Here is a 23,765-nt window from a genome sequence, read left to right as displayed (position 1 = left end):
TCCTCTTGGTGCTTTTATGTCTATATCTAATTTTAACCTTAGGAAGAAAACAATAAAACTCATAGCTAAACTCCACTATGAGCAGTGGTGTTTCGTTTATAATCCATGTTCTCCTGAAACATTTTGTGGGATGTTAGGATTTAGCGGCTTGGACGTTCAGTGCCCTTATACAAGCCGAAAGGGCTTTTGTGATAAATGCTGATAGTTTGTGGTTGCTTATAACTTACTGGGAAGTTTGCTCACTGGCTCCTACTCAGTCTCCGGCCCACGCCGATGAACCACGTTGTCCTGTTTCTCACTGCATTTTGCAGATTTATAGTGATCATCAAAACACTGCAGTAATACAGAAACGTTTCAGAGTAAATACAGAAAAGTGTTTTTCCATTTGATTTATTTTCATAATAAACCAATTAAAAATACAAAAGACAAGAACCCAAGGGTTCAAAGGGCTCCATCATTTAAAAATTTGCCTTTTTAAATACAAATTCACTCTGTAATATGAATACATATAACATTAGACCTCTAAACATAATGATCTTATTTGCATCTATCAAAAATTTGTATGGAAACAAATTAGCTGAAAAACTTCCTTGTGACATTGAATGTACATTATTTACAATCAAAAAAAAAGAACTCTTAGCAGTACTAATCTCAGAATTCCTGCACAAATTGTATATATTTCATTTCCCTCCCCCCTTACAAAATAATCTGAAGTAGAAAGTGAAATTGTTAAAAGTCATAGTCAAAAAATGGCATGAAACATTTGCACCTGTAGTGATGCCACTAGTTTCTGTAATTAAATATATCTGATGTTTTCATATAAAATATAGTCCTGGCATTGTCCATTACTGGAATAAATGTTTTGTATACTCTCAATAGGAGTGTATATTTCACTTTGCACACACGAGAGCGTGTGTTGCAAAAAAAAAGATGCAACACGAGGATACCTGGTTATCACTGTCCATTATTAAAGGCTAAATCTGATGTAACTGACTGGTATGAGATACATACGCTTGATCATTAAAAAAAAAAAAAAAAAAATCATACACATGGAATGAAAATGTTCCATCCAAAGTAAAAGTAACTGTTGCTTCAAAAGGTAAGTGATACATGTGTGGGTTAAACAGAGAGGTTACAATAATGTTATTGTAATGTAAATTAGCAACAGACTGAAAACATACAAATATGTAAGAAATTTGGAACTTTGGCCAAAAAAMCTCAAGAGAAAATCTTCATAGCCTAAAAAAAGCACGTTCCTTCATGCCTGTATTTTGAAACATGAGTAATATGTATTTTTATTTATATGATAACATTTAGCAATTAACAGAAAATCAAAACCCGTTCTAAAGCATGAATCCTACCAATTAACTGCAGAAATTAAGTAGCTTCGTAACTTTGGAATCAAATCGTATGTACACAACTGAGAAGGTCCCGTCACATTTACGAAAACCATCATCCACAGGGTCTTTTTCCTTTTGGATTTATTTATAGGGACTGGGTTCCGAGGGCTCGCTCTCCTGCTTCACTTGCACGCTGGGCGGGAAACCATTTGGAGCAGACATGACCACGACGAAGGGCTGCTGCTCGGCCCCGCCGCCCTCCTCCTCCTGCTCCTCCTGCTCCTCCTGCTTCACGGCTCCCAGCTTGGCCTCCTTGATGACGGAGGTGATGACGGCGCCGGGCGGCGGAGCCGTCCCCTGGGAGCCGCCGGGCGAGAACGTCACCACGGGGGCGGCGGCACCGTAGGACGGCGCCGCGGCCGCCTCGGCCGCCCCGTTGCAAACTGTCTGCACGCCGCTGCCCAGCACGTGCTGCACCTGCGCCGGGCTCAGCACGAGGGGCGCCGGCGGCGACGGCGGCCGCGGCGGCAGCAGCACGTTCTCCTTGAGCACCGCCATGGGCTGCGACGTGGGGATGGCCTGCAGGATGAACTTGGCGGGGGCCGCCGGGGCGGCCGGCTCCGTGCTGGCGATCACCGTGGTCAGGGGCACCGTCTGGAGTGTCACCGTGTGCAGCTGYGGGTTCCCGGCTGAAACCACCACCGGCACCTGCGTCGGAGGCTGCAGGGTCCTGCGCGGGCCGGGAGAGAGCGCGTGTCAGAGCACCTCCACTTGAGCGCTTACAAGTAGTGGCACTCTTAATACTGATMCTAACAACATCAACAAATCCTTTGGCGTCACAGACATTCAATTATGATTCCTAAGGACTCCAAAGAGGGAAGCCCTCTGCCTAATAGAACAAAACCTCCCTAAATCAGCAACGCCTTTCCCAAAGCYCCGGCGTGCACTGCATAGGAGACCTGGGACTCCAATCCGTATTGGGCTTCAACAAATCCTACACGAACACCATCGAATTCAGCCAAATTAAATCCTAAATCCAGCCTCAATCCTCCCACTATCCATGTGTGTGACTATCCACCCAAGCGCCTGCGCCGTCACGGCCTTCCCAGGTTCTGTCCGCCAGGCTTGCACACTCCTCTGGGAAAAGCTTCGGGCCTGAATCTGCCCTCAGACAAACACACACACAAATAATAGGAATGATTCCATCCATTTTGGACTGACAGACTCGGATACCAGCATACTTTCCAAATAGGCACAGCTGAGAGGACAAAGTGAGAAGGTGAAGAGCCACATGACTGAAATATAGAAATCCTAGAGTCAAAAAGAGTGATTTATAAGTGTGGCTGAAGCACAAGCACTCCACTCCTGCACCATACCTATTTGAAAAGTAAATAAACTATAGAAATACATACACACACACACACACACACACAAAGATCCCGCACTCCCAGTGAAGTGAATGATTTCCAGGCGAGTAAGGAGAGCAGGAAAGGAAACTACTTCTGCCCTGTTCCCACACTATTTGTATTACTAATTCTCATTTCCTTTGCACCTTTATTTTTAGCACCTTATAAATCACAGTAATTTTGCCATGCCTTATTTATTTTGAACCTACACTTTCTGAGAATAGTTTACTCCATGTTTACTTTTTGCAGTCCTGGCTCACCACCACTTTTTTTCCCTCTTCTCTGAATCAGCATTGTTAGAAGTTTGCTAAATCTGTTTAAAATCTGCTCCCTGGCTGCTTGCTCCGGCCCACCTGGCCACGCTGCCCCTGACAATTTTTTTTCCCTCTCCYCTCCATYCTTCTCTGTARCTTCCTCYSCATAAGAAAGAAATCAGAAGTATCCAGGGATGTCTTTATAGCAAAAGAAATCCAAATACTTGCCCATCCAAACAAATCCAAACATTCAGGATGCAAAGGGTGATGCGTCAGTATGATAGTGGGAAGAAACAAAGGAAAATGCTCATGGAAACAGGCTGACTGGGAATACAGTGACCACTTCTTTCTCTCCAACCTCTGGATTTCGTGCCCAGGCTGAAGCAGGTGCTGCACAGGACACACGAGCAATGGGGCTTGCAGTGACAGCAGCACCAGGCCTATATGCTTATTTTTAAATAATTCCCCTTGGAGTCTGATAGAAAAAAGACAGACGGGCACAAACACCCACGTGTTACTGCAGAAAGATGCCACTGGCTTTTCAAAACAATGTGAACTACCTACAGTTGAAGAAAATGGCTGTAAAATCAACATGTCACAAGATACAGTCCAAACAACCCATGAAAGTCCCTGGGGACCAGCTAAGGACCCTTAATTGAAAAGCTCTTGACACATGACCTCAGGGAAGCCTTCAAAGCATCCGAGCAAGAGAGGGGGCAGCTCCTTAATCCACAAAGCACCGATTTGTGGCTGAAGGATTTAACAGCTTCTGAACAGAAAAAAGCAGTGGCTGAAGCTGCCAGCTCATGCCGGCACACCGTGCGAGTTACTGCTATGAGCTACTCTCTTGCTCTTCAGCTGCTTTGTTTAAAAGTAAAACAATGAAAAATAAGCAGCCCTAGCAGCAGTTGTGGCTGCAAACAACCTCAAAACAGGACCTGGATGTAATGAGTGCAGAGAGCAAAGCCCAGCTAAGAGCAGCTCCAAGAGCACTTGGAGCCAAGGCGCTCGCCCCAGCACGCAGCAATAACCACCCGGGTGTCGATCTTGAACCATTTTACTTCTCACTAAGGCAAAACCTGTACCTGCACGTCATACGGTGAGTAATATTTTATTCCAGATGCTTTGTTTTCTCCCTCGGTGGAAACACATATGGTATTTGCTCGCTTCCTGGCTCGGGGGGAGCCATATGGCGGGGAGYGCTGCACAAGCACGGGGTTAAGCCGCATCCAGACCATAAAGGAGCTGTCGCTTCCAGTCAGGAAGCTCCAAACAGAAATTGTTGGCTCAACTGGCAACATCAAGACAACAGTGTCTGTTCGTGAACTGAAATTTAGTCCCTCAGACTATTTGCCTTGAATATAATTGAAATATATGTRTATATATATGGGTATTCCATGGCTAATCTTTTTATTTGAATGSTTTACCAAAAATAAGATGCCTGCCACTCCAGATCATTTGTAATTGCTGGCCTAGGTTATTTTAGATGCTTTTAAATGCCTGTTTTGCTACACTTCTGAATTGCACTGTCAATTCACTAGCACCCTTGCCTACTCAAACACACTTGTTGGGTGTTGCTTTAGAAGGGCCTCTTGAAGTTCCAAAAGGAAGAATAATATTAAGCAACACTGACAAAATGCTGCCACTGAACAGGCTGTTTGCTACTGGGAAAACAATGACAAAAACTGTAAAGTCATTTTAGCCTGTCAGAAAATGATAAAAATTTATTTCTTAGTTCATTTGGTCCCATTGCTAGTCTAAAACTGTGCAACATCACATTAGCTCATCATGAAGTGAACAGGGATAAAGCAAATACTAGCTGGCAGGTAGAGAAMGCAAGTTCATTTGTGTCAATTTATTTGTGAAACCCCTGAAGTTGAGAAAAGATGAGAAAAGCTACAAAGTAAAGCTACAAGCCAAGGCAAATAAAATATTTCACAGCACAACAAGCAAATGAAACACGACAGTATTAAGAATTACATAGGGAGAGGCAACAGAAGGAAATTTCCTTCACCAACACACCTATTCCATCTCAACTAGAGGGGAAACGTTGGCCTAGTCACAACCGGGCAGATTTCCAGGGACTTTCCCGAGTTGTTCAAGTAACTGGTTACAAACATCTCATTCAATCCACCCAGAGGAGCCAGGGGGGTGAAGGGAGGGGGGTGCTCCCCAGAACCGCTTCCAATGCCCCCGTGAAGAGGCGACTCTCAAGTGCCTTGAGGAGGCACCAGCTCAACACATCTCAGGGCAGCTCTTTGAGCTCTGCAAGCCACAATTGCCCTCACTTATCTGATCCTCAGAGGGCTGCCAATCAGGGTGTCAGTGCTCATCCCAACACATCGCAACCAGAGGCACTTTACGGTGCAGGATTTGCGTGTGGGAGCTGCTAACGGGTCGGGCTACAGAGGCCTGCAAGATGTAGACGGGGACTTGAAGATTTAACGCAAAACCTTCACGTAGCCTCTTCCTAAAGGAGGAAAGAGCTAGTCAAGAAGTCAAGTTCTCCACACAGACAAGATAATTATTTATGTCATGAAGATCACAGGACCACAGACTGGCTGAGGTTGGAAGAGACCTCTAGAGATCATCCAGTCCAACCTTCCTGCTCCAGCAGGGACACCCAGAGCACGGGGCACAGGGCGGCATCCAGGCGGGTTTGGGAGATCTCCAGAGAAGGAGACTCCACAGCCTCCCTGGGCAGCCTGTGCCAGGGCTCTGTCACCCTCACAGGAAAGAAGTTCCTCCTCACATGGAGATGGAACTGCCTGGGTTTCAACTTGTACCCACACTGCCAATAAGATGCAGATAGAGGACTGAACTCTCAAGTCTGATGTCATTTTTACTGACCCTGGGGGTCTACAKGGCCCTCTTTCCACAGTTTTACATTATGACACAGTCACCTGAAAACCCTCTTAACCTGTGCTACTTAGAGAAAGCTGCAGAAACCTCACCTCTTTCCGCAGAGACAAATACAGACATACGAATCTGTATCTAAAGACAGCCCTTGCAGACAGTTTCTTACTGAATGGAAGCAAAATAAATTGGTCTACATGATTTTAAGTCCCTCCTGCTTTATTCCTACCTCCTGCAGAAGCTCATTCAGAAAACCAGGAACGACTCTTCTCAGTTGCAGGAAAATCAAATTGAAAGCTTTTTACTTGACAGGAGCTGACTGTACCGTAACAGYGTCCTGAGAAACGCAGCCCTTCGTAAGCACGAGCGCTTCCCATGGACGCCAAGGTCACAGCAGCCCATTTCTGAGGAACTCCTCCTCAGGAAGGGCGTTTTCCTCACGTTCCTCAGGCCTGGGAAGCAGCACAGCCATCGCTTCAAGGAGCTCAGAGCTCAACTCTTCCCTGCAACCCCTCCCCTGCAGGGAAGGCCCCTGCAGCACCAAGTGAGATCCCCCAGCGAGAACCTGGCCAGAGCACTGAGGGACCTTCTAGCGCTGCCTTCCCTGGGAGCCTAGAGCCACCAACCGGCTGCACTCACAAGTCTCCCCGTGAGCTGCCAACACAGCGACCTGCAAACGCAGGGAGCTGCAAGCACAGTGACCTCCAAGCAGGGCCTCTGTGCCGGGGCCTGCTCAGGGCAGCAGTCGCCGGTCACGGGAGGCCCTGCTGGCCTTGCGTTCAGCTCACGTTGCTCCCGCTCTGCCCTCAGGCCCAGAGAGCCCTACCGAGGCTGCCGGCCGCGCTAAGGCTTGTCCACACACCTGTAAGAAGGGCAGAGGAGCCCCGGCTGCCACACGAACTGATGGCACGAAGATCTGAACCTCCTTTTCTTATTGTGGGGCAAGGGGAAGCACTGAACATCAGCAGCAAATGGTTAATGCAAAAACCTGGGTAGAACRGGGCCAGGCTAATCCCTGTCTTCGCGTGGCTATGCACACATAGGAAAAGGGTATAGAGTTGGGATGCAAAATACTGATTAAYTGCGTTAATTTTAATAGAGACCACAACAATGACATTCACTGCACAGCTTACACAAGTTAATCACTTTTTTTTGCGCATGTGTGCTTGCTGGTAAATGCACACCTGACAAATCTGTGTATTTTTCAGTGTCAGACTAGCTGGAGATGTATGACCCACACTCAGGCTATACCACAGCCTGGGCACAGCCCTGTCCACCCGCTGGCCATGGAATGACAGCAGAAAGCACACGTGTGTGTGTGTGGGGCAGGCACCACACTCAGGTCATTAATTACTCAGGTAATTCCCCGGACATTCCTGGAATTACCAGGACAATCCACCCCACCCATATGTTGCTGACAGAAAGCAAAACAAAACACCAAAAAAGCCCCATGATTCATGTGCAGYCCATTCCTTCTCTGAAATGAGGATCTTGCTGCTGCAGCCCTAGGATGAATTACTGCAATGTTTTCTACCTCAGAGGGTMAGGTGGAAGCTGCGTGCGAGTCATCACGCGGTGGTTTCCCAGCTCAAAGTGAGCACTGGATACCCCAGGTCCTCTGCCATCTGCCCGCGTCCTTCCCTAGCTACAGGACACAACCAGGATGCTGGTCCTGTGACGGGCTCAGAGCCAAAACCACAGCGGTGCTTTGCACGTAACAGCCCGTGGACGGCTGGAGCCGGCCTTGTCCTCGAGGCAGCGCTCCAGCCGGCAGCTACGATCACACAAAAGCCTGGAGAGCAGGAAGGCACCAGCTCGGAGCTCACGAGCCCCACGTCTCCGGCAGGGCCGCTGCGAAGCAGGCGGGAGGAGCTGCTGTCTGCTGACCTCACACTAAAATCACACTAGAGTCTTCATGAGATTTATTGAGTTATAAATTAAACCACCCTCAGTAACCTGCAAAGATGCAGCTCCTTATTGTCATTCTCATTCACAATTTATTTAAAAAAAGAAAAACAACAACAAAAAAGGAAGCCCAAGAGGCCCTAGAAGAAGGTGCCAAAGCACCCAGAAGAGGCCCTGGATGTYACAGTCTCCCAGCGACGTTCTAGGKAGAGGAATACACCAACACACCRCCTTGCAGAGAAAGGGGTATCAATATCGATACATAACACCTTTCACAGCATTCTTCAAATACAATTCTTTTAACAAGTATCTTAGCATAGAACATGCCTGTTTAGACTTCTCTCTGAAGGATATTGCAAATGTTATGAATCTAATTGTTTTAATCTCAAAAACCCTCAATAGTTTTTCTATAATCTGTAATCAATCACATGATTTTTTTCCTCTTGCAACACTATGGAAGGAAACCACTGCAGAGAAAAATATCTTCATCAAGAACAGAGGTGAACATTTATATGAATATAGCTTTTTTTTTTTTTAAAAAAAAAAAGAAGTTACCTTATGTAAAATTACTTTGTGTAAGAAATTATCTGGCACCGAGGCACCCATGTGTCCAGGCACAGCCCGACCACTAACCAGTACGTCAGAAACAGCCAGAAAGCAGATTCTCCTGAGGAATGCTTCCCAAACCTGCCTTTTTTCCCAAATGACCTCATGCAGTGCCTCTCCAGAGCTACTGGCATATTCCAGTGCTCCTGTTCTTCCTTCTGCTTCCTTAGAAAAACCACCGTGCAGTTTCTTCAAGCACATCCCTATGGTGTGCACACACCAGAAGGTYGGCCTGCCGTTCACCAAGAATGGCAACCAACCCTGCTCTGTGCTTTAAACCCTGCTCTGTTTCACTTCATCCTTTATGGGAGGCTCCACGGAGGCGAGGTACAACATTAAGGCAGTCTCATACAACTGCTACATTGCTGCTTGGACAAGCAAAACCAAATCACAATTCCTTTGCTTTAGCTGCTTTATAAACCAGGCCTAAAACGCATGTTTTAGAAAGTGTTAAACAGGTCTTGCTGCCTGACCAAAGTATTTGAAACTTAGATTTTGTATCTGAACAGAAATATGCCCAGCACAAATGCACTGCACGATGCATCAATGGGGAATGACTGCAGAGGGCTCAGCGACAGCTTGGGCTGCATCTGCTCTGGTTCTGTTCATCTAGCTGAGGTTCTTTGTCATCACAGCTAGGAAAAATTGAAGACTTCACAGAAAAACATTTAATGTCTTAATGTAAGCAGTTTACAATACGATACAATGCGATACAGAATTCTAAGTTTTTAGTGCTCTTCTTTCATTGAAACTGCACACAAGTGTCATCTCTACTCCTTTTTTTCCCCCTTAGTTTACGCTCACAGTCTGACTGTGAAATATTGCAGTGCAAGAGGATGCCATAATATCCTTGTGCAGTCTCCCAAAYGTGAGGATGGACTGCTGGCCAGCCTGCCTTAATAGGCATTACAGATATTCTACTTGCTGTTATCATTGTAATAGCTTTTATACTGTTGATACTGTTTCTGATATATAATCTAGCCGAGATCTAGCCCGGGGCCATTCAACTCTGTAAAGTGCCCAACTCTCCACCGACTGGTATGTAACAACATTATTCTCCTGCCTTAAATGTTATTGCATAGCTTCAATTATGTCTTTACTGATTTCCTTTCTCTTTATGACCCTAGACACTTTTTTACAACTTACAGATAATTAAATCTTTCACCAACCTTGAAATCATAAGATTGCACCGTATTAGGTGGCTTCCTTCGTAGGTTTTAAATCTTATTTAAGGACACACCATGCAGAGCTTTTTATCATTTAATTCTCTATTTTCCATTTCTGTATTCTACTATTTTTTTCATACTTATGGAAAAATATTTAACTGACTTCTGAAAAAATAAAAACTTTCCATCCTATACATATACAACTCCAGTTGATTAGAATAATCAGGAAAACACAATTTCGTTTCAAAAATAAATAATCATTTAGAATTAAAGGACAAATTAGAATAGTAATTTTCTGGTTACAGGTGTTAATTTTTTCCTGTTTGTTTTTCTGGTGCTTATCTGTGTATGAGAAAATATTTTTCTTTCTCGGCTTAATTTATTTATTTCCCCAATAAATAAATTCACTTTTTTAGTCAGTGAATTTCTCTTTCCTAAATGAATCTTTCACAATGCAAAGCGAGTAAGAACATGTTGTATTTTCTTAACGAAATTAAAAAGACATAAGGATTCAAACTAGAAAGTCCAGGGATAATTTTAAAACTATTATCATTCATACCAAGGAACAAGCCGGGTTTTCTGGCGGGGAAGGTGGATTTTGTGTGAAGGTGAAGTCTTGGTTTCTCACCCCTCTACATGCACAAGTAAAACTTCAGTTTCTTGAACTGTTTTATGGTATAAGACTTTCCAATTTGTCCTATGAAATCTGCTCGTGAAAACTGATCTAAGCTTTTTAGTTACCATTACTTAAAAATACGACTGTCTTTGCTGTTTTGAATTTTCCTTAATCCTCTTCCTTTTAAGATAAGTGGAGTTCTATTAATGATTGAATTTTATACTAGTCCTCTAGCAGCAGAGAGGAGAAAGCAAAAGGGATTTTTGGAGGCCAAGGACTGACTCAATGTGATTAATATCCCATTTCTCGCTGACAGAATTCCCAGGCTAACCCCGGAGTGCCACTCACGGCCTCATCTCATCGCTGACTCGATACCATTTTCCAAGGCACGAGCAAGGCAGGGAGCAGGAAGCAGCACTACTGCCCTCTTGTATCACAAAATAAGAAATGTTAGAACATTGAACTTAAAAGAGCAAATCTCAAGAGTGCTGCTGATAATTCAGTGTTTTTGAGGCTTTCGCGAAACAGCTTTGAGGTCCAGAATCATCAGGCACAACTCAAACCTCCCCATAAAGTTGCTGAATTACAAGAATTCAGATCCTTTGCACTTGGGAAGACAAAGCTGCTCTGTCAGGAACAGCTCAGCTAAGTGCCTAGAGCTGACCAGAGTAAACCCAGATTTAGGGGTTTCCTTCTAAAATCTCTTTAGTTAGGATTATGCTCACAACTTGAAGGTGCAAGGGACTATTGATGCTTAGATGCTGCACAGTGCTAATTAGCTGACTTAAAAATTAAGCTTGGAAGTGTGATTGACTCCCATAACAGTTTACGGATACAAAACTCCTACAAGGTTACTCTGATAAATGTTTTCTAAAAATCAGAAGAACATGCTCTCATAATGAGAGCAAAACGCTACATGGAGCTTTCATAAGATGACAGAGATGACAAGAATTTGTAAGAAGRAAAAATAAGAAACAAGGCCAAAGAACTTTTTTGAAGAGATCAAGCAGGTACACCACATGTAACTCAACAGTGAAGAGATCGTTTAATGAAGAAGCAGTCATGAAAATACTGCCAGTGCTGAATGATAGAATTGGGAGTACTAACTTTAAAAGAAAAGGCTTTTCTCTGCCCTAGTGCTGCAGGAAAGATGTGCTTCCCTCCACCAAAGATCTGAGTGTAGGTATTGCAATGTAAGAAGAAGACGAAGAAGAAGACGAAGAAGAAGACGAAGAAGACGAAGAAGAAGACGAAGAAGAAGACGAAGAAGAAGACGAAGAAGAAGACGAAGAAGAAGACGAAGACGACGAAGAAGACGACGAAGAAGACGACGAAGAAGACGACGAAGAAGACGACGAAGAAGAAGAAGACAGTTTCCAGGTCACTCACTATGAGTCATTTCACCAGAACTGAATTAGGAGATGAGCATTTTTGAAGTGTAACCAAAAAACTAGTGTATCTGGCCATGATCGAGTGGATTTACTGCTGTTCACACACCAGTTTTCCTTACCCTTTCTTACCTCATGTTCTGCACCGAGGGGTTTAACGTCTCCTCGGGAACGCTCCTGGTCACAGCTGCGTGTCCCTCCGTGAGGGCCTGCAAGGGCTGCATGACGTGAACTGTCCGAAAGAGCTGCGTGGGGAACACGGCCTGCGGCGGCTGCACTGTCCTGGCGCCGTCGGGCGCCACGCCGGGCGCCTGCGCCCGCGCCGCCTCCGCGGGCTCCTTGGGCCTGGCAGCCTTGGCGCTGCCGGCCTTCGAAACGGGGGTGGCTCCCGCCTTGGTTCCCACGTTTGCAGACGCCCTCGATCTGCTCGACTGGTTTCTGTTGGCCGCGGGAGTTGAGAGCAAAGTCGAATCCGACGATTCAGTGCTAGGACTTGCATCCTCATCATCTATATAGACGAGATCTTTTGGCATTTCTTTAAATTGATACACAAGGCGCTGACCTTCTACTTTAGCCAGTATTCCTCTTTGGTAATAGTATCTGGTTAAAGCACACATAAATCAACAAGTTATGCAGTGTTCTTGCCAAAACAACAACCACCAAAAACAGACCAGACGAGCAGCAGAGGTAGGTGTGCAGGCTCAGGGTTTCATTTTAAATATTATGCCTATTTTCTTGGTTACAAAGGAGTGCTCAACTTAAACAGTACATTTTGCTCTCTCCATTTTTCTTCTACTGGCATTTCCTGCAGCCCTCTCATTTTAACTTCAAGTATCACTACAAGGAGAACAACTCAGTGACTTGGCATTCCTGCCAACTAATACTTTTTAACTTCAAATTGTCCCCAAGTCACACGGTTTGGTAGTTACCTGAATTCATGCTTATTCACCAATGAGCAAACACAGACCATTTTACTACAGGAAAGTAAAAGGAACAGGTCAGCACTTCTACCAACTAATAGGACAATTTAAAACGGTGTTGTTGACACCAAGGTGAGGGAGGAAGGAAAATAAGAGAAAAATGCAGCTGTTCATCCAGAGTATCAGGCAGTAGGGAAAGAYTGAAGCTTGTCAGTCATGCTCATGGATGTCTGCTTCTTTTGCACTACCTTTTCTGTATAATAAACATCCCAATTTGATAGGCAGAGATAACACTAAGATGCTTTTAAACTGYCTGTACTCACAAGCACACGCAGATCCAAATTCCAAAATCAAGTCTCCCAACAGCAACTGGATCATTTGCCACAGGAAGAGATCATTTCACTAGCTCTAATATACCTAAATTTAGGATTGTGTGAAATAGAGACATTCCATCTTTACAGAAACACCTGCCACGCTTGTCTGTTGGTGACTGAAGAAGCAGTTTTTGCAACAGCAAAGAAAATGTCCAAGTTGATACAGGGGATGACTGATTTTTAGCTGCAGGTTACTCTTAATTAGCTTATTTGTTTTCCTAAAATAACTTCTCTGTTTCCCAAGCTGACAGAATACTAACTCCTCACTGTTGTTAAACAAAATTAAATGAGCCATTTAATACACCCAAACACTAAAACAACAAAAAACAGTGTGTGATTAAAAAATGCCTACCTGAGAGCTCTACCCATTGTTTCRTAATTCATGTCAGGTTTGTTTTTATGTTTTCCCCACAACCTGGACACAGCCTTGGAATCTACCAGTTTGAAAATGCCCTTCTCTCTTTGAGTCCATTTGATATATTTAGGACACGTAGCTTTGTCCTGAAGCAGTGCTAGCAAAAACTCCCAGAGATAAATTGTATTTCCTAAAAAAGAAAAAAAAAAGTATTTCAGGGCACAGATATTATATTAGTTGACTATATTTTATTAATGTTGCAAATAATCTAAAGGTCAAGAAGCTGGTATCTTTATGAATACTTCCTAATATATGATTGAGACTAACAACTAAGTAACTGCTAACAACTGACTGAAGGGCTTGGGATGTTATTATTGTTAAATATTTCAATCTGGGTGTCCAAATGCCATAGCCAATATCAATAACATTAAGAGCCAGACCATGCAAACCACCAATATAACACAGCATTAATCACCTACTCGTACTCTTCCCTCCTGCCTAGCCTAGCTACAGGAGCAGTCATTACTACTGTACCTGGAACAGGAACATGTTTGTGGTCCTCTTCTGAAACTACTACAAATTAAACACTTTGCTGAACTGAGTTGGCTGTTACAGTCCTTTAAGAGGATAAATAAAATCCTTAYTTTTAACAACAGGTTTTATATGTGATAACCAATAGTACATGTTGAGGTAGACAGACCTTCAACAGCAATGTTCAGAACATTTTTTTTTTTTCTTTCCAGCCCAAATGAGTTGGCAGAAAAATCCAAACTTCATTTTACAAGTAAGTGAATACAAACACATACGAAAATACAATGCATCTGTTCAGTGTTAGCCTCACCAAAAAATGAGGCTATTAAAAATCAGATTATGAATGCTTAAAATCACTACAAAAATTACACTTCTTCTCCCCAAAAAATGCATTTAAGGAGTAAAAACGCAGGTAACTATTGAGATTCTTACTCCTGTTTTTTTCTGACTTGCAGTGTCCGATGTGCTTTTGGACCCTTGAAGCCATATACAAGCTTCTGAGTAATACACTGTTAGTCTGAAAAAGGAAGCAAACTTCTAGTACGGCYGTGTCTCCTCACACAAGCAATGACMGAGCAAGCACAGGATGGATGGCACACACAGACTTCCTCAGGTTCACACACATGGTGCCCACTGACAGTCTCAGTTGCCTTCAATTTTACTCTCCAATCTTCCAAATTTCAGTGGCTTCAAGTCTGCACTTTTTTAAACTAGGCAAGTAGCCCTACAGATTCTTAACACTYCTATGTCATTATATTATGATGTTAGATCGTTGTCCACTGCATCGRGCACTCCCTCTGAGTCAGTCGGTTCCAATGGAGAAAAACAAACATTTGCCTAAAGTTTTGGAGATGMCWYGKGAGTACTTTTATAATGGGATTTTGCTGAAGTATTTGGCGATGAAGAAATGTTAACAGCTCCTTCAGAAGGTGGGAACTTGAAAAGTGAACATCTCCAGGGGAAAAAAAACCACTGGCTTTGCACCAAGTGCCTTCCAGCTGGAATAGGAATGTCAGATCCTTTGCTTCAGGACACCCTGAAGGAAAAGGTTAAGGCTGCTTGGCTAAGATACAAGTCCAGTCAGGAACGTGGGCATTCCCAGCCGCTTATCATCTAATCCAGGGTGCTTTTGTTGCAGTCTAGACTGAAAATGCTCAACTGCATCCAGACAAGTCTAGAAACTTGTCACTGTTTAGCTATTGAAAAATCATTACGAAAAGGACTGTCTGCAAAAACAATGTTTTTACTCAAAGACCAACAATGTTGTCACCTCTGTGAATCACAGAAAAAGTATTAGGTAGAAAAATCAGGGTTTTTTATGCACTGCATAATATAATTACATCAAAAAATGCTATTTTAGAATACATGTTTTCCCTATGGCTAATGCTATGAATTAACAGTCAACTCATACAACCTGCCAGCTGCTTCAGTTCCACAAGTGGTTGCACTAATATCCCTTTTACGTTAATTCTGTGTTCCTCAAAATGCTAAACTAACCCTTTTGTGGTAGCTTTTTCTGGAACAGGCAGTGGTGTCAGCAACACAGTCCTTTTCAATTCCTTGTGAATTTGTAATTTTGTATTAATGGCAAATACGAAACATTATCRTGAATCCTCTGCCTTCATCCACTGAAACATTCTTCTGTCTTTGAACTAGATATTTTGATAACTTTCTAGCTATTTTGCTAGCTAGATCTTTTTTTTTAATATATTATTTCATTCAACTATTACTTAGGTGTTSCTCTGGCACCATCTTTTCTTTCATTTTGATTCAAAAATCAGGGTTTTAATGGAGAGGGGAAAAAAAATCTAACAATACGCACTCCAAACTTCCGACAGTAACTTCATAAATAGCTATTTTTGTTGTTCTTGCTGCTGCTGCTGCAGAAGACGCCAGTTTTGCTGAGTGCGAGACGGCGCCGCGCGGGTGCTGCCGGGCCTGTGCCGTGGCAGCAGAGCAGGGCAGGTGACACGAGAGGCTCCCACCCAACGTGGGGGAGCCAGGGCAGCCACCCAAAGCAGCCTCTGCACCAGCCTGGGTGCAGAGCATCCCATGGGAGCAGCTCAGCCCACAAGGAATTATTTATTGTGCCAGTTATGTGATATTTAGTTTTCTTTTTGAACACGTGAGGAATGAAGGGACTATCAAGGATCTCAAGCTGCCCAAGTTTTCTAGTTGCTCACAACTTTCCCTAAAAATTAAGGGTATCCTGCTGTCCAACTTGCAGCTTGGTTATCTCCTCAGACACAGACAGATGGGAAACGTTTTCCAATATTGGCTGTCAAACTAACCACATCCCCCAAAAGAGGCTAATACAACGCAAAGCACTCCACAAAACTCCACTTGAAGCATGGCAGCCTCTGGGAAGGGGGTGAAGGTTTTTCTTTCTAAAGGTTACTTACAAACAATAACCTCTTAAAAAACTATTTTTTTAATATGAAAGACAACTATTGGACTTACCCTTTCCATCTTTGTTTTTCCTTTTCACAGATATGTTAGGTGTTGTAGTAGGGGACTCGGGACGAGGAGGCTTTGGTTTCTTCCCTGAAGAAAAAAATCAGAAAAAAAAACCCTTAAAAAAGGAAGAGATTCGCTTCCTCAATTCAGGGAGCATTTAACCTCTTAACCCCATCAAGGTATGGCTATATTAATACAAATTTAAGACACAGTTCTGGCCTAAGCTTTTCAATTCCTACAGCAGTAAAGCTGGAAAGAGTACTTTGTCTAGTGTGTGAGAAAAGATTTCAACAGGAAAACCTAGATAAAGAGCAGAGCCCTATCTTGCTTAGGCATCCCCAAAATGGATGTTGGGATAAAACAAGGTTCTCGGGTTGTTTAGAAGACAGAAATTCCCTACTGATAGCAGCAAGCTATACTGCTACATGAAGAAAACATTTTAGTCTTACTCTTTCACCTTTATCAAAGTGGCTGGAAGTACAGGAAAGAAAACAGTATTTTTAATATTTATATATTTAAATTTAAGTCCAATAGAATTCATGTCAGGCTCTGAAAAAAAAAAAAATTAAAGACATAAACACAGTGTCCATATCTGGTAAGGAAGAATGGACAAAAGAAGAGTTACAACTGTGGAAAAGAATGAAAAGCATTCATTTGAAAGTGAAGAGAAAACAGCTATCTAAACACAAGGGGTGTTAAAAAACATACGTCATGCTGAAGCATTTTCAGTTTAAAATCCTGAGCCTTTTTCTTTCTAATCCTCAGCCGCCTCAACGTCAGCTTTTACAAGTTTTGTAATTAATCAGAAACCTTCAGAATTTACTTGTGGGACAAATATCCCTCTTATCAGAGACCCCTTATTCCTCCTGCAGAGACCCATTAATTTCTTGACAATATAGGGATTATTCACATACTGCCTCTCTTTTGAGAGGTAGAACAGACCAAACATAGGGCTCTGAGAAGCACACTTCTAGTCCAAGCATCCCAAAGTCACAGCCAAAGACCTGAAGAAAAGTACTTCTATTTTTTATTGTGTTTCCAAAGAATTTATGTTAAACAGAGCCAAGACCAAGAGTACATATGTACAGTCCCATGCACAATGATGTTCCAGTTCTAATTTAGTGTGTAGGGGCTACCTTCAAACAAATACCCACTGCAGAGTGAGGAATCACCATATAGCTGCATAAAAATGCTCAATCCCCCCAGTGGTGCCTGTTTTGTTGTAGACTTCCACATCCCTTCTAGGTGGTGATAAGGAAGAGAGGCTGAGCACTCACCTTTTGATATCAAGTCTTGCTAAGTTTACTTTTGCACACGTTTCTTCTTCTCCCCTTCCCTTCGTTTCTCTCTCATCCCCCCTTTATTCACTCCCCACATTTTCTCTCTTTCTCTCTGAAGGTAAAAATCACTAGTCGAGGCAGTGGGAGTGAGGAATTCTCATAAGGGTTCGTACCTGAGGTTGACACAGAGGTTACCCATCATCTTGGCCAATATCCTTCTCAACCTGCATAAAGACGGGAGGAAGGGAATCCTCCAATATTGCTTCTGACATACACRTCCATATGGAAAGGCTCAGAGCTCCTGGAGCACGTTTTGAGCTCTCTCCTCTTCTGCTGACAATTATGGGTGGCAAAACTGCCTGTGATGCCCCGCAGCGCTGACCACGCCGTGCAGCYAGACTCTGCTGCACCAGCCGTAGCTTTGGCAGGTCCCTTCTCCCCCTATATGTGTCAGGTCTCTGCTGGGTGCTCACCTGGCTCCCTCTCCTCACAGCACAGAGACTCACACTAAGCACTGAGGGGCCATAGGCTGCAGCAGTCTCGGTGCCCTCACGCTACCAGCTCCATGTTAAATCAGAAGAATAAGGCAAAAGAGGAATAAAAGGGAATAAGAGAGGAATAAAGGGCTCCAAAGAGTAATAAAGTCCTCAAATAAGACCAGGTTTTAAATGAAAATGTTCATTTTCAATGCTCAGCTAAGTCATGACTGAACTCCTGCTGATCAACTTGAGGAAACACAAGCATTGAGCATACACAATTTACGCATTTCTCATAACCTAGGCTACTAAAGATACATACGAGTGCTACAGCAACACAAGGTTCTCTTATCTCAACCTAAGCTACTACAAGATGATCTTTTTTGCACTGTGCTCTACCACAAACCTATCCAAAAATCAAAAGCAGTGAAGAATTTCTTCAGAGGAAAGTGTTGATGCTACTGTGCTACAGCTAGACCCAAGATATTTAAGATCATCGTGCTTTAGCACGCTTCCTCCTTTGGTTCAACAGAGTGTGAATTTGTTATAGTTCAGAGCTCGTTACTAAATTCCTTTTTAGGAGAGAATTCTACAAAGAGGAAGGATGAACTTTGTGCTTGAGCAAAGCTGATGTGGGGTTTCTGTGATTATAGACAGCTCACGCTTTTCTGTTTTAAGAGATAGGAATGAAGAGGATGAAAAGACCACAAGTCAACTACTGTCCAAAACTGAGAGGAAATGCAGAGAAATGGGAACAAGCTGGCAAGCAGGCAGCGTGGCACCAACATGGAACTGCAGGCTGCCCCTGGCTGTTTGGTTGCAAAAAGCCTTCATGGCCTTAATGGATACCCGAGTAAGCTCATGAGAGGGAAACCAACGGGTTCCTGAATACAAAGATACCATGGCTGGCCCTGGGAGCCCCTAACCCCAAATCCTTGGGGCTTCCGCGCGGATTCCTGGGAATCCCACTCCTGCACAAGTCCCACTTGCGCAGTCATCCTCCCCACGGCATCTGCATTGGGCACATTGGGAAGACTGGCCTTTAATGGGACACAGCAGAGAGGTCTAAGTCCTTTTGCTGCAGGGTGCTGTCCTGCAGCGGACCTCCAGGAGACGGAGTTTTGTTGGTAAGAACATCCCAAAGAGAAAGTGCATAGGACACCCCATACCAGCAAGCGTATAGGAACTACCCCAATAAACACAGGGGACGGGGAGCAGCTCCAGTTCCAGCCCTCTGAAAGCTCTTTGCTTTGCCACATAGCTGCCAGAGGAAGAGGAACAGATTGCACAAACACAGACACAAATGGGTCATCCTGAAGTGCTCTACAGAATTAATAACCTTTTGCAATCGCTGAGAACACAAATGCTTTTAAAATGTCTTACAAGATCCCTGCACGTTTTGAAACGGCACTTGAGCATGATTCAGACCATGGAGCTCACGAAGCCCTCACGAAGCCTCAGTTTCATTAAAAGCTGGTTGTTAATGAGACAAGAAGGTGGCACGTCTGTTTGAGCACGTTCTCTGCTCACGCCTGTCTAACACAACCACGTTTGCCGTGGAACAACCGACTGCCCAACCCACAGCAAGGGAGGAGGAAGGAGTGGGAGGGCGCAGATGAACATCAACGGAGGAGAAGAAGCGTCGAGACGAGCAGAGGTTGAGCGCCCGACACACACAGGCTCCTTGTTTCGACCCACACAGCAGCCAACAGTAAGGAGAAGAAAACAAGACATTAGAATAAGATCTTCCTGAGCTGGGTTTTGCCGCGGCGCTGCGCAGGGCGGCTGCTGCTCAAGGCCTCCTCCACGGCGGTTTCGGTTCAGGTTTTGACGGGAACCAGGGCGCTCCATCCGCACCCTTCCCTCGCAGCGCTCGTGACGCACGCGCTCCACGCAGCCGCTGCTGCGTTTGCACAGGCCCGCAGGCTCTCCTTCCCAGAAAGCTGCTTCCAAAATGTGGGAGTTGCATCATTTCACTATGAGCCAGAACGCAGTTTCTTTCAGAGGGGTATGACAGGGTAGTAGAAAACCCTGTTCTGGAAGTGACTTTTCCCCAGGGAACATTCAAAGCTCGAATGATCAGATTCAGCCCTAGGATCAGCTCTGGAAACGTCCTTTCTTTCCCCAGCCCCAACTTCTCCGTTTTTATTTGCTGCAGCAGCACCCTACCTTGGCTGCATTCCAAGATTTTGTGAGGAAAACACCAACCTCAGGGCTGCTGAAAGAGTCCACACTGAAGCAGGATAGTAAAACCAGGAAAGAATGGAACATCGCTCAGAGGACAGGGCTTCAGCCCACTAGGTAAATGTTAATTACTGCAAATGATGCTAACACTTATTATAACTTAAAAAAAAAAAAAAAAAAAAAAAAAAAAAAAAAAAAAAAGAGTTTAAGCAGGCCATGTTCAGATCCTCAGAAAGAACAGGCAAACAACCCCCCGGCTCTCTGTCCATATTCCCAATGGAGCAAATATCGTAGCCGAAGCTGAGCAGATGCTACTTAGGATGCACCACAACAACAGCGCTCACAGGAACAAAAGCTCCGCAGCTCGCAGGGCAGTTCTGCTCCCAGGCAGCAGCTATAAATAGGGCAGAGCAGAGCCCCGTGTTTCCTGCGAGATAAGCGGTCACTGCTACCTCTGAGGCACCGGCAGCAACAGCGGGCGGCTCGGCTCACGGCACCAGCAAAGAAAAGCTCTCTCTGCACCTCCAGCTGAGGCCTCCTTTGGACACCGCGTCCACAGCGACTGCAAATACTCACCAGGAGACACAAGGGCCACCAAGTGCCCTCTTATTCCACACCTCTGCTCTTACAGAGTGTCCTACCTTTCTTCTTCTTTGGCTGCTCATATTCCGGAGTCTCCGGTGACTCGGCGTAGGGATCGGGGGTCTGGTGAACTTCCACCACCTCGGGGATCCCGTCCAGTGTGACCGATACATGGGTAATAGGAGGCACGATATCTTCATCTTCAGTTGCACCAAACATGGTTGCTTAAAGGAAAGTCCTAACGTGAGTATTTGTGCAGAGCTATCAGGACCTTAGAAAGCTGTTTTCAGAGGACAGGTTTAAAATAAATAAAACATGGATATCTGAGGCCTTCATGGGGGAAACTAGTCCTTAATACTTTACGCAAGCAGATGCTATATTAAAATTAATTAAATGATATACTCTCCTCCTCTCCTCTGAAAAACAAAATTATGATAGCATAGCATGTTTTTGCTCACATTTAAGACAATCTGCAGAAGTAGGCATATTTTCTTTTACTTTACCAGCGTAAAAAGGTTCATTGTCTAAGAGCCAGAGGAAATGGAACAGTGTGAGCAACCTCATGACATTCACATCTTCTCTCCATGATTTTTGAGCCTTTCTTTATCCACTGGTGACCAACTCAACGCAATCCTTCACCACTAGATTTCTGATACTCAAACTACATAGGTGAAGTCTAGAGGCAAAATATCTTTAGCCCTTCCATGCAGCTATGCTGCACTGACTCCTTTCTCCTTTCACAAATTAACAATGCAAACACGGATTGGATTTACCTCCAGCAAAACAAACAAAMAAAAAAATTACTTATTCTTTTCTCATCCAGCATAGGACCAGGGGAGTCCATATTGAGAAGCGCTTCGGCAGCCTCGATTGTTTCCATTGTTTCATCTCCATTATGACAAGATGCTTCAACTGAAAGCAAGAGAAAATACTTAATTCTTAACAAGCTACAAACTGGAATTAATAATTTACTTGAAGGCTATTCCTGTTTAATTTCTAACAAAAAGAGGTGGTTTTCTACTAGATGGCAAGAGAGAGGGAGAAAATGCACATTGGAATCTCTTGGTATGTCTAAAGCACTGTACTTCTAAGATAATACATATACATGAATAAAAATAATCATTTTATCTTCTATGTTCCTCGCGAGCACATCCATTGGCTGATCAAGTACATGGAATAAAACACAACAGCCACAAGGCAGGAGGATCGGTACTACCTCCCCACCAATATTCCAGGCAGTACCCTTAAAAAGCAGGGATTTTCTTCCTCTTGGTGGTCCAAAGGTTAAGAATTCCTAAATTAAAGGGTGCTCACCCACATCAGCCTGTCCCTCAGCCTGGAGGACCGATAATACAGTCCACTACTTCTGTCAGAGAGCACGTTAATTACAAACGTAACTGATTTCTGGGCCATTCATATCCCTTGAGATTGGAAGTAGGAACAAGAGAGTAGACCGAAGGAACAGGTCAGGAAGCAAATCCAAAACATGAAAGTCAATGTACAAGGCTGACAAATATTTGATGAATTTTGCCTACCAGACAATCCCTTACCTCCAGAGGTGACCACCAAACAAATCAAAAACTTTTGAGCTTTAATTTACAAAGGAAGCTCATGTGAAGTTACACACCAAAGAATCTGATAAAATAAAATTTATAACCTCTAAAGCATATTTGCAAACTAACACTTGTCCAAGAAGATAAGATTCCTTTATTCAACCCAAATTATCTGATGTTTTTTTCCCAGAATAACTGTGACACAAAGAACAAATCCTGTATTATTTCCACTCCCTGGTACCACACACTTTTATAATTGTTTAAAACATTCTTTCAGAAATTACTTTTAATGCATGGAAATGTAGAGGGCTGCCCTCTTTATCCTTTCCCGCTAATTTGAATCTGCATTAAGAGAATTCCAATGCATTTATCAGAGTGGTGCAAAGGTCRGCCTTATTATTCTTCTCCCTGGAACACAGACGAACCTTAGTTATTGTCTCAGTTCTGTAATAAACCTGCTTCACACCCTTTCCCTGTCCACAGTTTTGAGGAATTTGGGGTGGGGCAGTCAGGGAGGGGGAAAAAAAAAAAAAGAGACAGACTGACACAGCAGGCAAAAATGCACCAGAAAACACGACACAGATCTCAGGAACTATTTTTTTTTTTTTTTTTTTTTTGCTCTTTGCATAAAAGCAGCAGGCAAACGCCAAAAATAAGACTTTCATACTATTTTTGAAACCATGGTAGAATAAATCACTCTGCCTACTAGCACTAAACAATCATGGGATTTAAAACTATAAAAAGGGACGGAATCCAGGCCCCACCGCCCGGTGTGTTCAGCGTGAGCAAGGGCATCAGCAGGTGAGATGGAGACGGGCGCCGACGTCCCGGCCTCGGCCGCCCCCTTCGCCCACGGCGGCTCCAAGGAGCCCCCGACCTCAAGCGCTCACCCTCGTCTCTCTCCTGAGCTTCCCACCACATTCYCAGCTAGTGGGGAATAAAGCAGACACGGAGAATAAAGCAGCCACCGTGAGCAGCCCGAATGCTGATCCTGGCTTTACGCCCTTGTCTCTCTCCTGAGCTTCCCACCACRTTCCCAGCTAGCGGGGAATAAAGCAGACATAGAGAAAAAAGCAGCCACCGTGACCAGCGCGAGTGCTGATCCTGGTTTAACAGCCTCGTTTCTCTCCTGAGCTTCCCACCACATTCCCAGCTGGTGGGAAATAAAGCAGACACGGTGACCAGACCGAGTGCTGATCCCAGTTTTACTGCTGGCTCTGCAGGCTGCCCTCCACCCTATGTCCAGTTTGGGACCACACTTCCAGCCGACATTCCCAAACAGGCTTCGGCAGGGARAAGCACAGAGCTAGGGGGGCGAGCGGCATGGTGGGGCGTATGGAGACACAGCGCACGAGGGCTGAGGCCCTGGCTTGCAAAGGAAGAGGGAGATGTGGCRGCAACTGCAGCACTAAAACACTGCAAATACCATCACGTGGAGATGGGATACAGAGACTCTGTGACCTCAAGTGCCTAAAAACATCATTGGTCAAGGATGGGCTAGTTCAGGTGGAGACTG

At 44.2% G+C, this 23,765-nt stretch overlaps 1 protein-coding gene across 2 annotated transcripts in view; it reads right to left on the bottom strand.

Annotated features, from left to right (window-relative positions):
- Nucleotides 1-1,090: 1,090 nt before the first annotated feature.
- Nucleotides 1,091-23,765, bottom strand: part of ELF1 (E74 like ETS transcription factor 1) — a 48,317-nt gene continuing 25,642 nt past the window's right edge. For both annotated transcript variants that reach the window (XM_026034496.1, XM_026034495.1), the window contains exons 4-9: nucleotides 21,501-21,608; nucleotides 20,756-20,920; nucleotides 16,178-16,261; nucleotides 13,184-13,376; nucleotides 11,670-12,137; nucleotides 1,091-2,070 (exon numbers count right to left, since the gene is read on the bottom strand). In XM_026034496.1, the coding sequence (XP_025890281.1) occupies nucleotides 1,482-2,070; nucleotides 11,670-12,137; nucleotides 13,184-13,376; nucleotides 16,178-16,261; nucleotides 20,756-20,920; nucleotides 21,501-21,608 (1,607 nt within the window). In that variant the 3' untranslated portion in view covers nucleotides 1,091-1,481. The remainder of the gene's footprint in view (nucleotides 2,071-11,669; nucleotides 12,138-13,183; nucleotides 13,377-16,177; nucleotides 16,262-20,755; nucleotides 20,921-21,500; nucleotides 21,609-23,765) is intronic.

The sequence above is a fragment of the Nothoprocta perdicaria genome, unplaced genomic scaffold, assembly GCF_003342845.1.
Source record: "Nothoprocta perdicaria isolate Ctin4 unplaced genomic scaffold, notPer1 scaffold_145, whole genome shotgun sequence".
In the NCBI taxonomy this organism is placed as follows: domain Eukaryota; kingdom Metazoa; phylum Chordata; class Aves; order Tinamiformes; family Tinamidae; genus Nothoprocta; species Nothoprocta perdicaria.
Note: the sequence above shows the minus strand (reverse complement) of the source record. Positions and strands in the feature narration are given on the sequence as shown.